The 20,619-nt window shown below is 40.1% G+C and overlaps 1 protein-coding gene across 9 annotated transcripts in view; it reads left to right on the forward strand.

Annotated features, from left to right (window-relative positions):
* Nucleotides 1–20,619, forward strand: part of map4l (microtubule associated protein 4 like) — a 160,775-nt gene that overhangs the window by 21,221 nt on the left and 118,935 nt on the right. For all 9 annotated transcript variants that reach the window (XR_006380367.1, XM_044218752.1, XM_044218755.1 and 6 more), the window contains exon 2: nucleotides 4,624–4,823. Coding sequence is in view for 8 of the 9 variants with exons in the window: in XM_044218752.1 (XP_044074687.1) it covers nucleotides 4,634–4,823 (190 nt within the window). In the remaining variant the exon portion in view is untranslated. The remainder of the gene's footprint in view (nucleotides 1–4,623; nucleotides 4,824–20,619) is intronic.

A 20,619-nucleotide genomic window follows, 5' to 3' on the forward strand; every position in this document is an offset into this window, starting at 1 on the left:
CTCTCTCTTTCTCTCTCTCTCTCTCACACAGCTTTTTAGTTACCACCAGTTACATCATAATGCCTCTGTGTAACATTGATATTATACACTTAACATGTCAAAGTTGATCAAAATTGTGTTCTATGTGAAAATACTGCACCAATCAACCGATTACAGTGATTTCTTTGAAATGAATTGATTTTGGTGTAAAAAATGTGATTTTTAAATGCTGGTTTGATCTTAGTGTTGACACGGACTTAGTCCATAATGTTACACTTGAAGCCTTAGCAGTACTATAGCAGTAATTTGTAGTAAAATATAATGGGGGGAAAAAATTATTTATTATTAAATTAATAATTTTCAGGGCTGGAACTAACAATTATTTTCATTACCGGTTAATCGTAGAAAAGGTTTCAGTCGTAGTCATCTGGACAATGTTTTCAGAATCAAGACGTTTCGGCTCCCATCCGGAAGTCATTCTCAATTGTGAAAATGGTCTGAGAACTCAGAAATTTAAGCTACTCTGTGTTGCTTAAGCCCTGCCCTCAGGGAGTAGTCTTCCTGAGTGTCTGCTGTTTACCTACAATTGAGAATGACTTCCGGATGGGAGCCGAAATGTCTTGATTCTGAAAACATTGTCCATTTGACTACGACTGAAACCTTTTCTACGATGGAACACTCCTGGACGAATGAGGGACTACACCGTCGTATTACCAGTTAATGTACTTATTGTTTATCAATTAATCAATCTACAATCGTTCTACGAAAAGGTCAGAAAATAAATAAAAAATGCCCATCACAATACTCTAAAGCTTGAGGTGAAAGTCATTAAATTGCTTGTTTTGTCCGACCAAAATTCCAAAATGAGTTTTGAGTTTAGTATTAGATAAAACCAAGAAAAACAGCAAGTCTTCACATTTGAGTTGCTGGAACCTGAGAATGATCACCATTTTTGCTCCACCAACTTCTGAGTGCAATGTCTGGCTCTTTAGCTGATAAATGCTCTACTATGGGAAAGCTCTACTCCTTCCCTGAAGGAGTAGAGCCAGAACTATCAAGCTCCTCTCCTGTGGAATCAGGTCCCAGTTTGGGTTCAGGAGGCGGACACCCTCTCCACATTTAAGACTAGGCTTAAGACTTTCCTCTTTGATAAAGCTTATAGTTGGGGCTGGCTTAGGTGAGCCCATCCCTTAGTTATGCTGCTATAGGCCTAGACTCTCCAGACTCTCCGGAGCTTGCTTGTGGCTTGCAATCAATCTATGATTGCAAGCCACCTACTGCCATCATGTTCCTGCTCGACACCCGCTGCTACAATTATTATTAGTCTTCTTCTTATTATTATTAGTCTTATTATTAATTAGTTATTATTATTTTTTACTATTATTATTACTTTAAATCTATGTGGAATTTGAATTGTGCTACTGTATGTTCTCTTTCATCTTGCTCGCTCTCAACCCAACCAGTCGAGGCAGATGGCCCACCCAGAGCCTAGATTCTGCTTGAGGTTTCTGCCTTTTTAAAGGGTTTTTTTCTTGCCACTGTCACCAAGTGCTTGCTCGTGGTATGAATTGTTGGGTCTCTGTAAATACTATAATAAAGAGTACCGTCTAGACCTGCTCTATATGAAAAGTGCCCCGTCATAACTTCTGTTATGATTTGGCACTGCATAAATAAAACTGAATTGAATAAAAAACAGCATGTCTTTGTCTCTTAAATGCAACTTGCCTAGGATAAGTAAAGATATACATTAATAATTAAAACAAAAAATCTGCTATTGTGAGTAATGAGAGGCAGACTAGGCAAGACAAAGAACACCAGCTCAAGGCCACTGAATATTCTGGCTTATGAAACCTCTCCAGTGGAGCAATAAATATTGCAGAATAATACGCTAAGAGGGTAATAGAGGTTAGGAAGCCTCTATTTGGGAGTGGTTCATTTTTGTATTGGAGTGTTTGAGTGTGTGTCTGACAGACAGAGAGAGAGAGAGATGTGTGATTATAAGACTAAATGTGTGTGGTAAAGCATTTCAGTAACCAGAATTAACAGTGAAATGTGTGTATTTGAGAGAAACGTGACAAAATCAGAGGCAATAACAGGAAAATAGACATTCACACAAATAGTCATTCATAGCTGCGATAGAGTAATAGAAAGAAAACGACTGTTATATAGTGACTGTTTATAGAGGTAGAAACCCAAAGTGAAAGTGTGTGTGTCTTGTGTGTAGGGCTGGGTATCAGTACTCGATACCTTTTTTAAAAAGATATTTACTGAAATAACCCAATATCAAGTAGTATTGAAACTTCTCCAGTCAAACGATACCTGCATTTGATCCTTTTTGTACCCAGATCTAGGAAAAATGACTATTTGTATGATTTTGCTCGCAACCAATCACTGCAAGCTTCTGTGATTGGCCCACTACTGCAGCTACTGTGGTGGTGAAGTCGAGTGTGGTGTATCTGAGGCAGTTGGCAGTTCAGCCTGCTGGTCCTCTCACAGCCACTTCTTTGGGCTAGACAGTGGACAGGCCAGGTGTCCGCTGGCCTGCCCCTCTACACATACGGAGCACTTCTCCGCCTCGTTCTCCAGGTCCGGAACAGCGTGTGACCGCAAGAGGAGCAGCAGGCAGGCGGGGCAGGACGAACTGCCAGCCTAAGAGATCTGTGTTTACTGGGGAAACTTAGCCTAATACAACCTCTATGCTTGACTCAAACTGTTAACTAAGTCCTTCAGAATTAACATTTCCCATTACTCAACACTCTGATAAACAAGGCTGGCCTGTTGTGCTGGCTCTTTACACTTATCTCGTGCACATGAGTTAAAGAACACTTTCAAAATATATTTGTGTAAAGATCATTTGGATGGGGAGGAGTGGTGGCATTTTACGCAACTTAATGCGTGCATTAACATGATGGGTATTGAATGAAGTACTCTATTGGTATCTGTATCACTTTAAGGGTACTGGTATCGTATCGTAATTTTTTAAAACAATACCCAGCCCTAGTTGTGTTAGGTGTCCACTGTACTGTGTCCTTCCCCTGAAACAATGGCCTACAGTTCCACTCAAGGCCTGCTAACATTCTATTGTAGGTCCTCATACTGGCCACTGTGTGTGTGTGTGTGTGTGTGTGTGTGTGTGTGTGTGTGTGTGTGTGGTACACTTGCAAGACAATGACAGCTTGTTTGCTGGGAGGGTGGATGAAGGGATGAACAGAAACAGAAAGAAAGAAGAGTTTGTTCAGTGGTCATACTGTCTTAGTGTTTGGACACTGTTTATTTTTTATGTTTGTGGCATTTAGCAGGTGTAGTGAAGAATGAATACAGACTCCAACCCATACGCCATCTTTAAGGTTGAGTTTTATTTGGAAATATTTGAACACAACTGTTTGTTGTTTGTTTCAGTTTTTTCCCAGAAATCACTTGTCCATTAACTTATTTGACAGAGTGTGATTTCTTTATTCTTTAAATGTATGTTGTTTTAGCTACCCAGTCCTTCCTTTGTTTATTTCCATCTAAACACATCACTACTTGTGTGCCATATACTGGGTGTTTAGAACAGCAAATGTAATACATTGTGTAACTGGCAGCAGGTTTATTCACTGTTGTGTTGCAGCAGTCAGTGACAGAAGAAAATAATTGACATTTAAAGCGTTTCATTCTTAAATACTATACTATCCACTTACTTTGGAAAAAGTTTTCCACTTAAGGTGTCACAGTGTTGGCAAGCAGGGAACAGGGAAAGGACCAAAACGCACACAGAGGAGGCAGAATGATGAATTGAGTGGTATATTAAGAGCTTACTGGCAGGGAGCAGAGAGTCAATACGTTAATGTATCCTACATTAGCGTCCTGTTTCCCAGCGTCAACTCTCCAGAAATGCAGCAATTTTATCACATTCACTTATCATCAAGATGATGTTTTGCTGGATTATTTTGGAATCAGCAGGCATATATTTCTATGAAAAGTTTATGGGTACTATTGTAGGAAAACAAACATGAAGCAATTGTTTTCTGGACACTCAATGGATGTATGCCTCATTGCATTACTTATTTAAAGGCAATTGTTTATTCACCTTTGTATTTACCACTGCATTAGGAGAAGTACCTCATTCATGCTAAACAACTACTGTAGCATCAGGATGAGTGCGAAGACAGTAGAAAAAGGAAAACACAACAAACTCAGTGTTTTTCAGTCAGTGCTGTTTTTTTTTTTCCCTTTTTCAACCATTACCTTATGACACACAAAGTGACTGTCTAAACAGTTTAAAAGTCGATTCACAATTAATTTGACATCTCCACAGATTTGTCTACATTTACATATGTTCTTGAACACTTGTTGAACACCAGTTTTTGTTCAGTTTCAATTGTTATTGTCGCTTCAGTTCTAATTACTAACATTAATTAATCTTAGACAATTATTCCACAGTCATGTCCCACTAAACTAAATTAAGAGAGAGAAGAGAAAGTAAAACAGAGATACAGAGGAAAGAAAACACATCACACAGTGCAACATGTGCGGTTTCTTGATCTGTCCTTGGGCAATATGACAATATTACTCTCAGGCAATCTGAGATGGATAAAGGAGAAAAATAGCAATAAGCAACAAATAATTAAAGTAATCACACCTGTCTCTCCTTTTTCTCTCCAGTAACAGGACTATGGACCTGAGCCTGCGAGATGCTTTGGGTGGAGGTGGAGGTGGGGTCCCAGGCGGGGCCCCTACTGAAGCCCTACTGAAGAGAGACTTTGTAGCCACACTGGAGAAAGAGAGCTATGATGACAAGGTGGGAGAGACGGTCTCCAAGAGCGACTACCGACCCTTACTGGATGGAAAGGACACCAAGAGCGGTAAGTCGCCATGAGCATTTATGCAAAGACGTGAAAAGGGGAGTGATGTTTTTCCCTAATGTGATGTTGGTCCCCTGTAGGGAAGCTCTCTTTTCTCAAAGAGGCTAGAGTTGAGTGGGCTGGTAGGTATTTAGAAATATCAGTTGTGTGGATATTTTTTATATCACTGGGCAAAAATCATATTCTAAGACCAAAGATTCAATACAACTGTCACATTTATGACAGCAGGTTTTTACAACATTCATGTCTGATAATTATTTGTATTCTCTGTTGTGTCTACAAACATCATAGCTGGTTGTGTTGATCCTGATGTGGATGTTTTATGAATATTCCACCTTCTCTTCCCAGTTATCTCTAGTCTGGCATCGCTACGAATTAGTCTGGAACGTCTCAGTGCATTTTCGATTTCCAAGGGGCGTTATCAACGGGCACAGACCAAAATGCCTCTGGACGCAATTGGATAGACCTACAACCAATCAGAACATGAAACGTGTGATGTAGCGTAGTTGGTACATTTAACTTACCAAATCCTGTTGGAAGTATGGCAAACACATCTTTCTTATCAACAAAAGCTTTAAGTGCAGTTGTTTGTTCTACTTTTAGAGAAAATATACCGTCCAGTTTGTTTGCCACTGACGTGATAGTGGATTCAACAGAAACAGTTCCACATCAGCGGCAGCTATCTTGGTTGTTTACGAAAATGCCTCAACGGCCAATAAGGTCACGGCCCTCTTCACACTAACACTGCACAGGTCAGTGCCACCGGCCTGTAGTCCTTGGAGCCACTGGGATCTCCTCACTGTCCGTGTGGTCGCAGGCTGTCTTTTAACCAGAGGCACATAGCAGGGTTTGAGGTGAACCAGGTTGTGGTCTGACCTACCCAAGGGGGGAGGGGGGAAGAGCTGTATGCGTCCTTAACGTTAGCATACAGCAGGTCCAGTGTCCTCTCCTCTCTAGTAGGACAACTCACATACTGGGTGAAATTAGTCAGTGTTGTTGAAACACTGACATGGTTGAAATCACCTGAGATTAATATGAGTGCACTCGGGTGTTGAGTCTGGAGTTGTGCTATGGCGGTGTGAATGGCATTGCACGCCGATGCCGGGTTAGCAGAGGGGCTGTGTAAACAGCCACAACAATGGCATGTGAGAATTCACGTGGCAGATAATATGGCTGGAGTCCCACAGCTAACAGTTCAATGTCCGGGCTACAGATACTCTGCTTGATAGTTACGTGGCCAACGTTACACCATCTGTTGTTAACCAGAACAGCAAGTCCGCCGCCTTTCTGCTTACCGCTCCCGGTGTGATACTTGTTGGCCCGAACAGTCTGAAAGCCGTCGATGGAAACGTCATGATCCGGGATATCCTGGTGTAGCCATGTCTCTGTGAAGCACATCAAACTACAGTCACGGAATTCCGTCTGACTCCGGGCTAACGCCATTAGCTCGTCCATTTTATTCGCCAGCGATCTCGTGTTGCTCATTACGAGAGAAGGCAGACACAGCTCAAATATCTTGTTCTTAAGTCTCTTTTGTCTGGACGCCTCTCTCTTCCCTCGCCGCTTCGTTCCACCTTTGCATCCTCGGTGTGTCCTCCTCCAGATCTCAGTGGGGACATCGGTTGTCCTGGGCGCCATGCCGCTCGGCTTCAGCGCGATCAGCTGTTCCCTGGTGTGAACAATGCGGCCAAACAGCTGATCTGCAGCGGTGCCCTGACAAAGTAGCAGGAGAAGTTCCACGGCAAAAAAAAGTACTAAAACACTTTCTACTCTCATTTTCGTAAAGAGCGTAGTTTAAATTATACTTACACACAAGTTACTCAAGTTTGGAAGAAAAAGGAAAGCTAAAAGTTGGAAAAACTAAGACGTCGAAACGGAGCTATGGCAACTGGCAGCATGCACGTTGGCGCTTGCGCACTACTCGATGATGATAGCTTCTATCTGTGGCATATACCTGTGGTAATGTGGCATACACCTGTGGTAATGTTAGAACTAGTGTTTACCATTATTAAGAGCACATTTCCCATAAAGCCTGTCATTTTGGCTTGATGATGATGTAAGGTAAGAAAGATTTTTTTCATTGGCCTTTCACTTTTGTTTTCTAGGGCTGAATGATTTGAGGAAAATATCTAGTTTTCTGACCAATACAGCAATTGTAAATTTAAATTAAACACTAGGCCTGTATTTGTGATGTACACAGTTTTCAATAAGATACGTTTGTACCAAACATAATCACATATGACTTTTTTGCTACAAGAAAATAATCTAATAAAATCACTCTGTTGTTGGGGGTCTCTGTTTTCAAACCAGTCAGTCAAAGAAAAGTCCACTTCCAAGAAATCTGAACATGTTTTCAGGTGAAAATATGTTAAGCTTAGATTGAGTAAGATATTAGATACATTGAGTTTTTATTTTCATTTTTTAACTTTAGTTATTTTTTTTCTGGTCAGTCATATCTGAAAATGTAACAAGCTCTCTCAAGTTCTGATATCTGACTGACAACCCCTTTAGCTGGTTTAGCTAATGTTAGCTTCACAGACTAGCTACTTCACAGTGCTGAATCCAGATTCACAACTGTTAAGGTGATAAGATTAGAATGATGATTATGTGCTTTAAAGTTGAACTTGAAGATTCTGATAACTGTTCACTATCCACAGTATCCTCAATCGTTTACACTTAAAAACTACTGAGCTAAGTGCTAGCTACCTGTCTGAAAATGATATGATGCGATCAGTTTATCAGGAGAGACTCACCACATCGTTGGTCTTCTTTGAAAAGCAAAAAACACTCTTTTCAAACACTATAATGCCAAGTGGTGGTTCTTTGTCTACAAATCCATCTTTGGTCAACAAGCATACAAAGAGTAACTACACAAATTTCATTTTGTAGTTTGACCAACTCATCGAATAAACCATAATTAGCTACAGCTGGCTAAGCTACATTGCCAGGGACAGTTGTCTTCATAGCCGCCGAAATCGATGATCACCTATGCGTAAAACTTACAGCTTGATTATACATGTAGCTTAAAATTTTATTTGACTCAAATCGTGATTTTCAGCTCTACTATCAGAGAATGCCAGTTTCTCATTGAAGATCTTTATTCAATTTATTTTTTTATTTATATAGCACCAATTCATAACAGAAGTTCTCATTGCACATCTTAACAATAATTATAATGCAGTGATAATTTATTGATGTTAACATACACTGCTTTAATAAGGCTTTACCCCTGGTTGTTACAGAGACATGATGTGTTCATGATTAATGTTGTTTTCAACAGTGTAGCAGTGTGGCATACTGTAACATGTTTTGCATTGATGTAGGGCCTTTGGCTAAATTCAAATGGTTGAAATGAACAGATTATGTGATTTCAATATTAGTTATAGTCAACAGCAGTCCAATAATTATCCTGGACTTCTTCTTTTTGTTAGTATCACTGCACAAAATACACAAAGTACAAGCTCCTCAAATTCTACTGTATGTATCAGGGCCATCAGGGATCTTCCTAGGAGTTTGTGTGTGTGTGTGTGTGTGTGTGTGTGCTTCCAAAGTTAAGTGAAATTGCTTTGACACTTTGGCCAACCCTGTCTAGACTTAAATTTGCTGTAGGACTGTCTTTCTTTGTCTTTATCTCTGCCTTGTTTTTTAGGCCTCATCTTCATTCATTCAGTCTTTGCTCCACCCTTTCTCTCAGTCTTTCTCTCTTTCTGTCATTAAGCTGTGTCAGCTTGGAGACAGTGCTGTTTTAGCATCATTACGACCACCATACCCACACACACAAAACATTACCACCCTGCCAGTGGCACAGCCTTGTCCAATGAGTTTAACGTTAACCTGTCTAGCTGTCAGTGTTTGACATGCAACAGACCAGAGCTAGGGAACCAAAGTTTGGCAACAATTCTAATTCATGGCACTTGTAGATGGGCATGTTGGTAAAATTCTCTAGTTATATAGTGCTTCACTTCTATATAGTTGGGGGACTTACAAGAGACAGAATTAAAAAAAAAATCTAAATTGAAGTAGCAGAGGCCAAGATATCTTAACTTTTAGTCCCTTGTATGGGACTCACAGTGTTTGTGTCACCATGTATGGAAAGTATATTATAGTGGCTTTGTTTAACTTGTATCCCATTTTTCCCATTCACTTTGCTGACTTTATGCTTCTTCTCCACTTTGAGCTACTGTTAAATTAGTTTAGCATTTTATCTACATGTTATGCTACAGTCACTTAGATTGCATTGAGCTTTGTGATCTAACCACATACAAATATGGTGTTTGATCTCCATCCACACTATTCAAAGATTTTTTTTCATATACAGTGGTGTGCAAAAGTGTTTGCCCCCTTCCTGATTTCTTATTTTTTTGCATGTTTGTCACACTTAAATGTTTCAGATCATAAAACAAATATAAATATTAGTCAAAGATAACACAAGTAACCACAAAATCCAGTTTTTAAATGAAGGTTGTTATTATTAAGGGAAAACAAAATCCAAACCTACATGGCCCTGTGTGAAACAGTGATTGCCCCCCACCCTGTTAAAACATAACTTTACTGTGGTTTATCACACCTTAGTTCAATTAGTTCAGTGGTGAACCTTCCCAGGAGTGACCGGCCGACCAAAATTACCCCAAGAGCGCAGCGACGACTCATCCAAGAGGTCACAAAAGACCCCACAACAACATCCAACGAACTGCAGGCCTCACTTGCCTCAGTTAAGGTCAGTGTTCATGACTCCACCATAAGAAAGAGACTGGGCAAAAATGGCCTGCATGGCAGAGTTCCAAGACGAAAACCACTGCTGAGCAAAAAGAACATTAAGGCTTGTCTCATTTTTGCCAGAAAACACCTTGATGATCCCCAAGACCTTTGGGAAAATACTCTGTGAACTGACGAGACAAAAGTTGAACTTTTTTGGAAGGTGTGTGTCCCATTACATCTGGCGTAAAAGAAAAACACCGCATTTCAGAAAAGGAACATCATACCAACAGTAAAATATGGTGGTGGTAGTGTGATGGTCTGGGGCTGTTTTGCTGCTTCAGGACCTGGAAGACTTGCTGTAATAAATGGAACCATGAATTCTGCTGTCTACCAAAAACTCCTGAAGGAGAATGTCCGGCCATCTGTTCATGACCTCAAGCTCAACCAATTATTAGGTTTAGGGGGCAATCACTATTTCACACAGGGCCATGTAGGTTTGGATTTTGTTTTCCCTTAATAATAACAACCTTCATTTAAAAACTGCATTTTGTGTTTACTTGTGTTATCTTTGACTAATATTTAAATTTGTTTTATATGCCGAGTGTAGTGTGTCATGCTTTGCTGTGATGAAGTTTCTGTGGAGATGATTCTTAGGCCAACTTAATGACATTTAAAGATCAGTTTATTACACAGGGCTCTTGATACCACCTCACATGACCGTGATGTGACCAAAAAAATTAAACTTCCACAGCTAATCAATGATTTGATGTATTATGTTTATATACATTACGTAATGCAGCCTCATAACCATTCCAGATTCATCATGTTAATGAGATGGCAAGGTTATAGAACACAGATAGCAACATAGATCCAGAGATAGATGAGATCTTGTTGATTGGTTTGATATTTATGATGCTAAACACAGATTGCACATCAAACAAAGTTGCGTGTATGTTTTTTTAATCCTCTATGATAAACCATCAGTCTGTCGTATCATCTCACATAGTCTTTGACATCCTTTGGCAAATGTGGGGAAACAGCCAAGCCAGTCTAGTACAGGAGGTGGGTCCCCAAGCTCAGGTTGGGGGAGGTGATAAAGGGAGTGTTCTATCCAAACCCAAACCCAGCAGGCTCAGAGCCTTAGAGCCTTACAATAGACTATGACTACCCTGGGCCAGCATTTGATAAAGCCAGAGAAGTCTACAGCACCTAGTAAAGTGCTTACCAAACAGATTGTTGAAGATGACACTGTGGCTTCTCTTGAGGTATTTGAGAGGACAGCAGAGAGTTAGCGGTTGTCTAAAGCAGAATGGGCAGGCATCCTGGCCCCTTTTTTAACAAGGGAGGCCCAAAAAGCCTGTCGGGACCTTGCCCTCACAGAAGTGAATAATTATGATGCATTGAGGGTGGCCATTTTAGCCCATTACGGTCACAACCTCCAAACAAGGGGGCACGAAAGTCCCCAAGCTTTCCGTTAGAATAGGAGCCTGGGATGTGGAGGACCTAGTGGGCTCTGGTAGTGCCATCACCCTCCTAAGCTAACAACTGGCCCCCAGGGGGCCCCTATTCCAGTCTCCTGCATCCATGGAGAAACACAGAGTTATCCCACCACCCACATTAAGGTATAGACCACGAAGGGAATCTTTGAGGTCATGGCTGAGGTGGTAGAAAATTTGCTGGTACCGGTACTGATAGGGTGAGAATGCCCCATATTTTCGCGTTTGTTGGCCCACAGGACTGTTGGCTCCAGGAGAAGCGGAGCAAGGAAGAAACCCCGGAGCAACCAAAAAGAATGCAATCCTGTGCAGCGGCCTCTGGGTCCTTTCGTCTGGGGTGGAGACAGATGAGGACTCTCTTGCCCCAGCAGAGGCCCTGGGGAGTAAGAATACAGGACCCAACGAGGCTTCATCAGATGAAGTTTTTTTTCTGAGTTCCCCCTTGCTGAAAAGGAAAAAGGGGTCAGCTTAGGGCAGTTTGGGACTGCCCAGTTAGAAGACCCCAACCTGGAACAAGCCAGACAGAACCTGGTGGCTGTCGAGGGAAAACATGTAGAAGTGTTATAATTTTTCCACATTTTTTGGTGAAAGGGGGCCTCTTGTATAGGGTGGTTAAGCAGAGGGAACTCATTGTTAAACTGTTGCTGGTCCCAAAATGTTATGTAGTGTTCTACCTAGCCCATTAACACCAGTTGGGAGCTCATTTAGGGGTGGAGAAGACCTACGACAGAATCCTGGCCCACTTCTACTGGCCAGGGATAAAGAGGGCAGTCCAGGATTACTGCAAAAGCTGCATGGAGTACCAGAAGACAGCCCCAAAGGTATACTATCAGAACTCCTCGATCCCTTTACCCTTAATTGATACCCCCCTCCAGAGAGTGGCCATGGATATAGTAGGTCCCCTGCCAAAGTCCAGTAGGGTGTATCGGTACATCCTAGTCATCATGGATTATGCCACTTGCTACCCGGAGGCAGTCCCATTACATGCGGCTAGTGCTAAGGCAGTTGCCAGAGAATTGTTCCTCCTCTTCAGTTGGGTCAGCAAGGCAAAGGAGGTCCTTACTGACCAGGGAAGCTGCTTCATTTCTCGGGTAATGAAGGAGATGTGCAAGTTGTTGAAGGTGAGCCATAGAAGAACCTCAGTGTACCACCCACAGACAGATGGTCTCGTCGAGCGTGTTAATAAGACCCTCAAACAAATGCTGAGAAAGATTATTGATGTGGATGGGAAAAACTGGGACCAACTAATCCCTTTTGTTTTGTTTTCCATCCGAGAAGTTCCCCAGGTTTCCACAGGGTTTTCACTGTTCGAGTTGCTGTATGGATGGAGACCCAGGGGCCTGCTGGATCTGGCTAAAGAAGCTTGGGGCAACCATTACCCCACTGCTCCGTTATAAAGTATGTTGACTAGATGCAAGGAAGGATGGTTAAATATGGCCCATCGTGCAGGAGCATATGCAGCAAGCACAACAAGCTGAAGCCCTGGTCTCCAACATAACATCTCAAGTGTGGGAGTACCGGCCTGGTGTGTGGGTCCTCATCCTGACAGCGGAAAGCAAATTGCTGGCCAAATGGCACGGGTCCTATGACATGATTGAGAGGGTAAATGAGGTCAGCTATAAGGTGAGACAACCTGAGAGAAGAAAGTCCTGTCAGATTTATCATGTAAATCTTCTAAAGAAATGGCATACCTCTTATATTGTTCCGATGCCATCATTGACCGCAGAAACCCCAGGTTCTGACCCCTCAGAGGTACCTCTAGGCTCTCAACTGGCCTTGGCCCACTGAGATCTATGCCTACCCCATGCCTAGAGTTGATGAGCTAATCGAGCAACTAGGCCCCACTGTTTTATGTCTACTCTTGATCTCATCAAAGGATACTGGCACATTCCCCTCACAGAAGAGGCCAAGGAAAAGATGGCCTCTTCTACTGCAGATGGCCTGTACCACTATAGAGTCCTGCACTTTGGAGTCCATGTAGTGACAGCCACATTCCAACGGATGATGGCCCAGATACTCCAGCCTTATCCTGAGTATGCGGCGGTCTACTTAGATGATATAATAATCCATAGCCTTGACTGGACCTCCCATCTGGGCCACCTGAGAGCTGTCCCGGGAGTCCTACGGGGAGCTGGCCTGACAGCCAATCCCAAAAAGTGTCGCTTTGGTCTATCTCCGGAAGGTGGAGGCCATCACCACCTGGCCTAAGACAGCAGCTAAACGACTTGTGGGCTATTAATGTTTTATCTTTCACTTTGCGACCATTGCAGCCCCAGTGCATAAGATGACAAAAAAGAGCCACCCACATCATGTCTGTTGGAATGCCGAGGCGGAGGAACCATTCACCACCCTTCAGAAGGCCTTATGCACTGAGCCGATTCTGAACACACCAAACTTTGGGGAAACACCAGGGGAAACACACAAACAAGTTTAGCATAGGAGGCGAGTCCACAAGCTGAGGTTGGGGGAGGTGATAAAGGGAGTGTTCATCCAGTTCAGGTGTTGAAGCCTCAGGGCACATGGCACTGGGCACACCTGCAGCCCACCAGGTAATCAGGCGAGGCATTTACTCACCCAGCTGCCACACAGTAAAGATTAGGCAGTTGGAACAGAGGACCAAGCAGGTGACACCACTCTGGTTCCCACCAAGAGGCTGGCAAGGAGCTCAGCGCAGGGAAATCAACCTTATCTCCCTTACCTCAAAGGTAACCAAAGAAGACTCACCGTTCTCTTTGCTCTACCCCACAGGCCAGTGGAACAACCACTCTTTGAGAGAAGGATAATAGGAAAAGGACCCACTTTATGTTTCACATTCACTGTCTCTGGGTTTCCTATTTTTTTCGACTTTAGAGGGGCTATTAAACAGGTTACTGAGTGATGAGACCAGTCTCTTGAAACATGATTTGTTATTGTGTTTTTGTAACAAAATATAAAGGCTGAGTTTAGTGGATGTCTTAAGTTTCAAGCTCGACACTATTAAAATGAAGGGCTACCCAGACAGCAGGAGAGTAATAAGTATTTTAGAGTCTTAAAAAAGGATGAAAAATAGAAAAACAACCAGGATAGAATTTGAAATAAAATGGTTGTTATTAAGATCCTTTTTTTTTTCAGTTTTAATTAATCCCAAAAAACTAATTTGATATCAGACTGTCATTAGACCTTTAAAATTGTTAATTCCCAAAATACTTGCATGATCAGTTTTCACAAGCACTGGAATCAATTTTTCATTATACTTGTGTGCTCAGTCTTATAGAAATGCATTTTATTTGGTGAATTGCATTACAGAAAAAAGGTCCTCCACTGTTTGCTAGTACATAATGACACAAGTTCGCTCTTAGATAGCATGGAGCGATAATCACACTCCAGCATGGCTGAATAAAAGAAACAAAATGTATAATACTTATGAGAAAAAGATCACCTCAACTAAATAGTCTCTTGAAACATGATTTGTTTTTGTTTTTTTGTAATAAAACATAAAGGCTCAACTTTAATGGAACTAGTTTCAAGCTACCGACTGTATTAAAAGGAAGGGCTACCCAGAAGGCAGCAGAATTAAGTGTTTTCAAAACTAAAAGAAAGTAAAAAAGAAAACCATGATAAAATTAGAAATAAAATGGTCAGTAGTAAGATCATTTCTTTTCATGTTTAATCACTAACATTAGACTTTTAGTATATCTTCAAATTGTTCAGTCCCAAAACACTCCCCTCATGAGTTTTCACATGCACAGGATTTCAATAAATTTTTCAAAGTAATTGTGTCCTCAATCTGTATTTATAGGAATGCATTTTATCTGTTGATTCACTTTACAGAAAAATGTCCACACTTCAGTTCCCTCTTAGATAGCATGGAGTGACATTTACACTCCAGCATGGATGAATAAAAAAGAAATAAGCCAAATGAATAATTCTTAAGAGAAAATGATAATTTAAACTAAATATCTGTAGTGTTGTTATTTTTGAGTAAAGTGGCACCAGCAATGCTGTCATTGTAGCTTTTTGAAATGTGGGGTGTATTGCTAAAACACATTGACAACCACAATATATGTAAGTAAAGCTACAAAAATACTTTAGGACCTATTTCAGATATTGACATTCAGGTATTGCTAGAGAAGAATAATTTAACATGGTATGTGAAAATATAGGAGGTAATGGGAGTCATAAGTTTGTCTGAGAAGAAGGGATAAGTCAGCTAGAAGATGGATTAATCTCACAAAGCCCATTGTTAAACTATTGTAAAACAAATATGGGTAATACTTTTTATATTAAAGTACACATTCACCATTAACTAGTTGCTTATTAGCATGCATATTAGGAGCATATTGGCTCTTTATTAGTCATTTTAAAGCACTTATTAATGCCTTATTCTGAATGACCATATCCTACAACTACCAGGCCAATAACTACAAGAGCCTGAAGTTGGATCCTGCAAAGACTATTATAGAGGAGGAGAAATCCAGAGGCCAACTCCTTCCCTTGTTGAAGAATTAAAATGCTAGTTAACCATTTTGTTCAGTTTAAATTCTGTTATATTATTACTAATTATTTGTACTGGAAGCATGAAATATTGAAAATTCCTGTTAGATACAAAAGAGCATAGTTCATATTGACCTGTGTAGGTTTTATGATGTGGTATTTAGGGTACTAAATGGACCCTGTCTCTGAGCAATAGAAATCTGTCAGCTGAAAGTTTAAGCAGTTTTTTGTTTTTAGCCTTGAAAAAACTTTAATAGATATGTTTGAAAATCTCTGAAGCGGTCCATTAATAAAGGAGATATTTCTACTTGTGCTGACTTTGTTCTTCTACCACTGAATGGGAATATAGTTTTTTTTTTTTACTTCTTGCCTTCCATTGTTGTCATGGGAAAAATACTTCAACTAAACTGTCATTTGTTTTTTTTCTGATGATTACAGTATGTGTCACATGAAGTTATACATTTATTGACGAATAAAGGCGTGTGGTGCAGCATCGTAACAATGGAACTGAGAGTTTGTATAAAATGAAAGGCACACATGCTGCATTAAATTCACACTGCTCAGCAGGTATTGGTTTTTATGGGTCTTTAAATCCCTGTATTGTCAATTGAAATGTTTATTTAGCATGCACAGATTACCTGGTATGTTAGTGCTTTTAATGGGCATTGAAATAGTGATGGACCTACAGCTCATCTCTAAAACATCAAAACAGGATACAGATCTATTAATAGGGCTTTATATGTTGACTTTTGTTTGGAACTTTGTACTCTAAAATAGAAAAGTTGTCACATTTCTTAGCAAAGGACAGTGGGGTCTCATTTGCAGGATCAAGCTTCAGGCTCTTTGAGTTAATAGCCTAGTAGTTGTAGGATATGCTTTAAAATGACTAATAAAGAGCCAATATGCTACTAGTATGTATCCTGTTATGTTTTGTAACTATGACTATTTCAATGTCCATTAAAAGCACTAACATACCAGTTAATTGGTGCTAAAGAAACATTTTAGTTGACAGTACTAGGATGTAAAGACCCGTAATACCCAATGTAAAGACCCGACCAATACCTGCTGAGTATCAGTGTGAACTTGGATGGACACTGTTTCTGGAAATACCTTTAATGTCAATATCCGAAATAGGTCCCTAAATTATTTTTGTTGCTTTACTTACATATATCATGATAGGTTGTCATTGTGTTTTTACAATACACACATTTCAAAAAGCTACAATGACAACATTGCTGGTGCCACTTCACTAAAAAATAACAACGCTATGAATTATATTATTTTGAGTTTAGATTATAACTTTCTCAAGAATTAACCATTTTTCTTATTTATTTTTTATTCATCCATGCTGGAGTACGCTCCATGCTATCTGAGAGGAAACCTTTGTCATCATGTACGCACCAACAGTGGACCCCTGTCATTCCATACAATATGTGTGGACCTTTTTTATGTAATGATGATTTCAGGGTCCACAATCTTTAATTAATTTAACTGAAAATAGATGAACCCTTCACCGGTACACTACCAGAGATGCCACCAGTTTCTTCATTTTTACTGTTTTCCACATTTTAGAACAGTAAATGCATCAAAACTGTGAAATAACACAAATGGAATTATGCAGTGACCAAAAAACTGCTACACAACTCAAAACTATGTGATATGTTAGATTCTTTAAAGTAGCCCCCCTTTGCCTTGATGGAAAGGCAAAGGCTTTGGAAAGAAATTCATACATAGGATCAACTTCACTATTTATGTTTGTCTAAGAAACACATTTCAAGCCTTTAAGCAGAAGACTTTAGATCAAAATGGCTTTAAGAGAATGAAAAACAGTAAATTCAGTGTGTTGACACTTTTGACTGGTAGTGTAAATATACACTTGCTATCCTCAATATCTGCAACTACATTTCACACAGGCTTCATACTAGATATTGTCTTCCTGATGTCATGCAGAAGCACTCAAAGTGGTCCATTTCTGTGAATTTCCACGCCAGCAAGTCCACTCAATTACATCTAAGTCTCAAGTTTGCTATGGCAATGGCTGCATATGTAGATGCAGCGGCTGGTAGCTCCTTCAAACTTGCTACATTTTTGTTTTAAATTGTTTTTGTTTTTTTGTTTTTGGGCTTTTTTTGCTGAAACATCATTGAATGCTGTCTGATTTGATTTAAAGGGCTAAGCCAAAATTGTTCATATCTACTGGATCAGGAGATTTTATCTATGGCAAAGGCTGTGCATGTAGATGCTGCAGCCTGTAGGCTAACTCCTTCAAACTCTGCTACAATTTTGTTATGATCTGTTATCTTATTTTTTTCCCCAGCTTTATTGCTGAAACACGTATTACCTATTCATCTTAAAAGGAAGCCGGGGTTTGGATTAAAGAGCAGCGGACCTTGAAACAAATGAAAAAGGATCTTGCTGCTGATAATTATATCCTGGTTGTTTTTTCTTTTTTCCCTCCCTTCTCGGTAGCCCTTCATTTTAATACAAAAACATAATAACAAATCATGTATGAAGAATAATTATTGAATGATTTAGTTGAGATGATCATGTTTTCATAAGTATTAGCTTATTTCTTCTTTTCATACATGTTGAAGTGTGAATGTCGTTCCATAAGCCTGGGAAGCAGACGAATCTGCCTAGCTCATGTTTCATTTGCTCTGGCAGGTACATCTGTCCCATTCCACCCGTCCTGGATTTGGTTGGGCCAAACACAGCTGTTTATCTAATATGGAGCGGGTTTCATACAATGCCTGGCAGAGGAGCGTTACTGGTCCAGATTTGAAGTCACATGTCATACGTTTGGCTGCTCTCATTGGTTGATACAGCACAAGGCACCTGGCTCACGAAACTCAGATCAAACTGTCAAACTAGGCAGTGCTGATCAAATATAAATAAAGATTCTGTTACTGCATTGCTCTTTCCCACCTCAAATGTTTTCAGAAACACATTTTAGTGTACTGTTTAGCTGTAACTTGAGAAAATTTGTGACCAGGCCGCCATTTTTTTCCTGTTTGAAAACGGACCAAGCACTGCCCCAACTTGCATATGTCGCTCAGCATGTTTCGTTGCTCTGATTGGTTGAACATCTCCTTCGGTCTATTCCAGAAAGCAGGTTTAACAAACTCTAAGCCTAACCTTGAACTCTGAGTTGATGAGCCCTGAGATGGAAAACTCAGTTATCGGGTCCAGAACAGTTGATCAGAGTCACTTCAATCAACTGAGTATGTTCACTCTGAGTTAAGGTTGTGCATGGTGAATAAAAAAAGCCATCATCAATGAAGCTCCAATACTACGATTCACCATGGCAACAGGCAAATAAAAGGCAGAGCCTCCATTTTAATCCAGTGGACGTAGAGATATTAATGCATATGCAATGTCAATAAGTTAACACAAAGTTTTATTCAGTGTTGTCCATTAATTCATCATTTACCAGACATACATTTCCTTAAAGGCTGATAAAGTGGTTGAATCTGACATTTTAAATACATTTCTCCAGCTTTAACCAGCTTTACAAACCACAGAGGTAAGCAACTGAAGATGAAAAATATAATTGAAGATTTAAAAAATATGTAGATCAAAGACACAGAGACATGATTGTAAGCTCACAATCTGATCCAGTAATAATGTGTTTGGTGATTTGCACTTGAAAAGCATTCAGTGACTCTATTTCAGCTACTTCAACAAATGTAGTAAATTTAAACACAGTCACTGAAATGCTGTTCAGACTAAAGGCAGCCTATTTAAAAAACTCTCTAAAAAACTTTCAAACAACATTCTGCAGCTGCACCACAATTCTGCTCACTCAGAAATATTAACATATAATCTCTAATATTACATGAATTATGTTCCATCAGTGCGACCAATCACATCATGAGTGTTAGAGATAATTATTCATTGATCTTACATGTCGAAAGCGTGAGACTGAAGGTTAAGCGTGTGTCACACACCAGGAGCATGAGAGTTGGCAACCCTGCTCTTGGTTGATGACCTTTAAACCATTGGATGCTGTGACCAGTTTTGGTCTGGTGTTCACAGACAGCTGTTTCTGGTGTTTATTCTGTCTCTTGTTCAGGCTCCTTGCTGTTTTACCGATGTATGTGTTCGCCACAGCTGTTACATGTGATGTCATACACAACTCCAATTTTGTCTTTAGGGTATACCAGCAGAGATCCAAAGGCCAAATGGTTTGTGGAAAGTGCTGAGTCCCTGTGACTTGAAGATTCTGGCTAGATGTTCTGACAGCCCAGCCACATAACAGAGTCCCAATGGGATGCTTCTGGTGGTCTCTGTTGAGTTAGCAGTGTCTTGAGACTTGAGACCTCTGTTTCCAGCATTCTGGTGACTTTTATAAAGAATGAAAATAACAAAATAATAAGTACACTGCAACAGAAATTTTTATATTAAATACTTTTTTTTTAAATTTTACTTTTAATTCTCGTGAAAGAATACAGAATAATTCGCCCCTCTGGCATTAACTAATATTCATCAGTTTAACCCTAACCCTAACCCTAACCCTTCATTCATTAATTTATTCCATTTCTCTCTCCGTCTCTCACTCACTGAGGAGGACGAGGCTCGAGCACGAGCAGCTCTCTTTTGCATCACGACTGTACAGTGCCAGAAACAGGTTGTGATAGCAAAAAGGGTGTGAAAATTTGTCATAAATTGGGAGAAATACGGACAAATTGTGACTCCAGGCACAATGAAAAATGGGAGTCTCCAGGGAAAATGAGGGTTGGCAAGTATGCTGAAAAATGAAAAAAAATCTGGTTGTGTGGAGTTAAAAGGAAGTGAGCTTACCAGACTTCTGTAGCTTGCTACTCATCTCTGCTTCAAGTGCAGGATTCTCATCATCCATTCCTTGTAACTTCTTCGCCAGAGTGTTTCGTTTATGCATTTTCAGTATTTCCTATCATACTTTTATTGTAGACAAGTTCATTTTTAGCTTAATATATAGCTCTATGACCCTAAACTTCAAATTGGCAAACTCAAGAATGTGTTATCCACAGCCTACTGTCAAACCTAAATGAATAATAAATATAATGTTGTAGCAAATACAGTACAACCTTTGATATTTATCTGTTGGCCTTGACAGTAAAACAAAATTGATTACAATAATATGATATGAA

The sequence above is a fragment of the Siniperca chuatsi genome, linkage group LG13, assembly GCF_020085105.1.
Source record: "Siniperca chuatsi isolate FFG_IHB_CAS linkage group LG13, ASM2008510v1, whole genome shotgun sequence".
Taxonomy (NCBI): Eukaryota; Metazoa; Chordata; class Actinopteri; order Centrarchiformes; family Sinipercidae; genus Siniperca; species Siniperca chuatsi.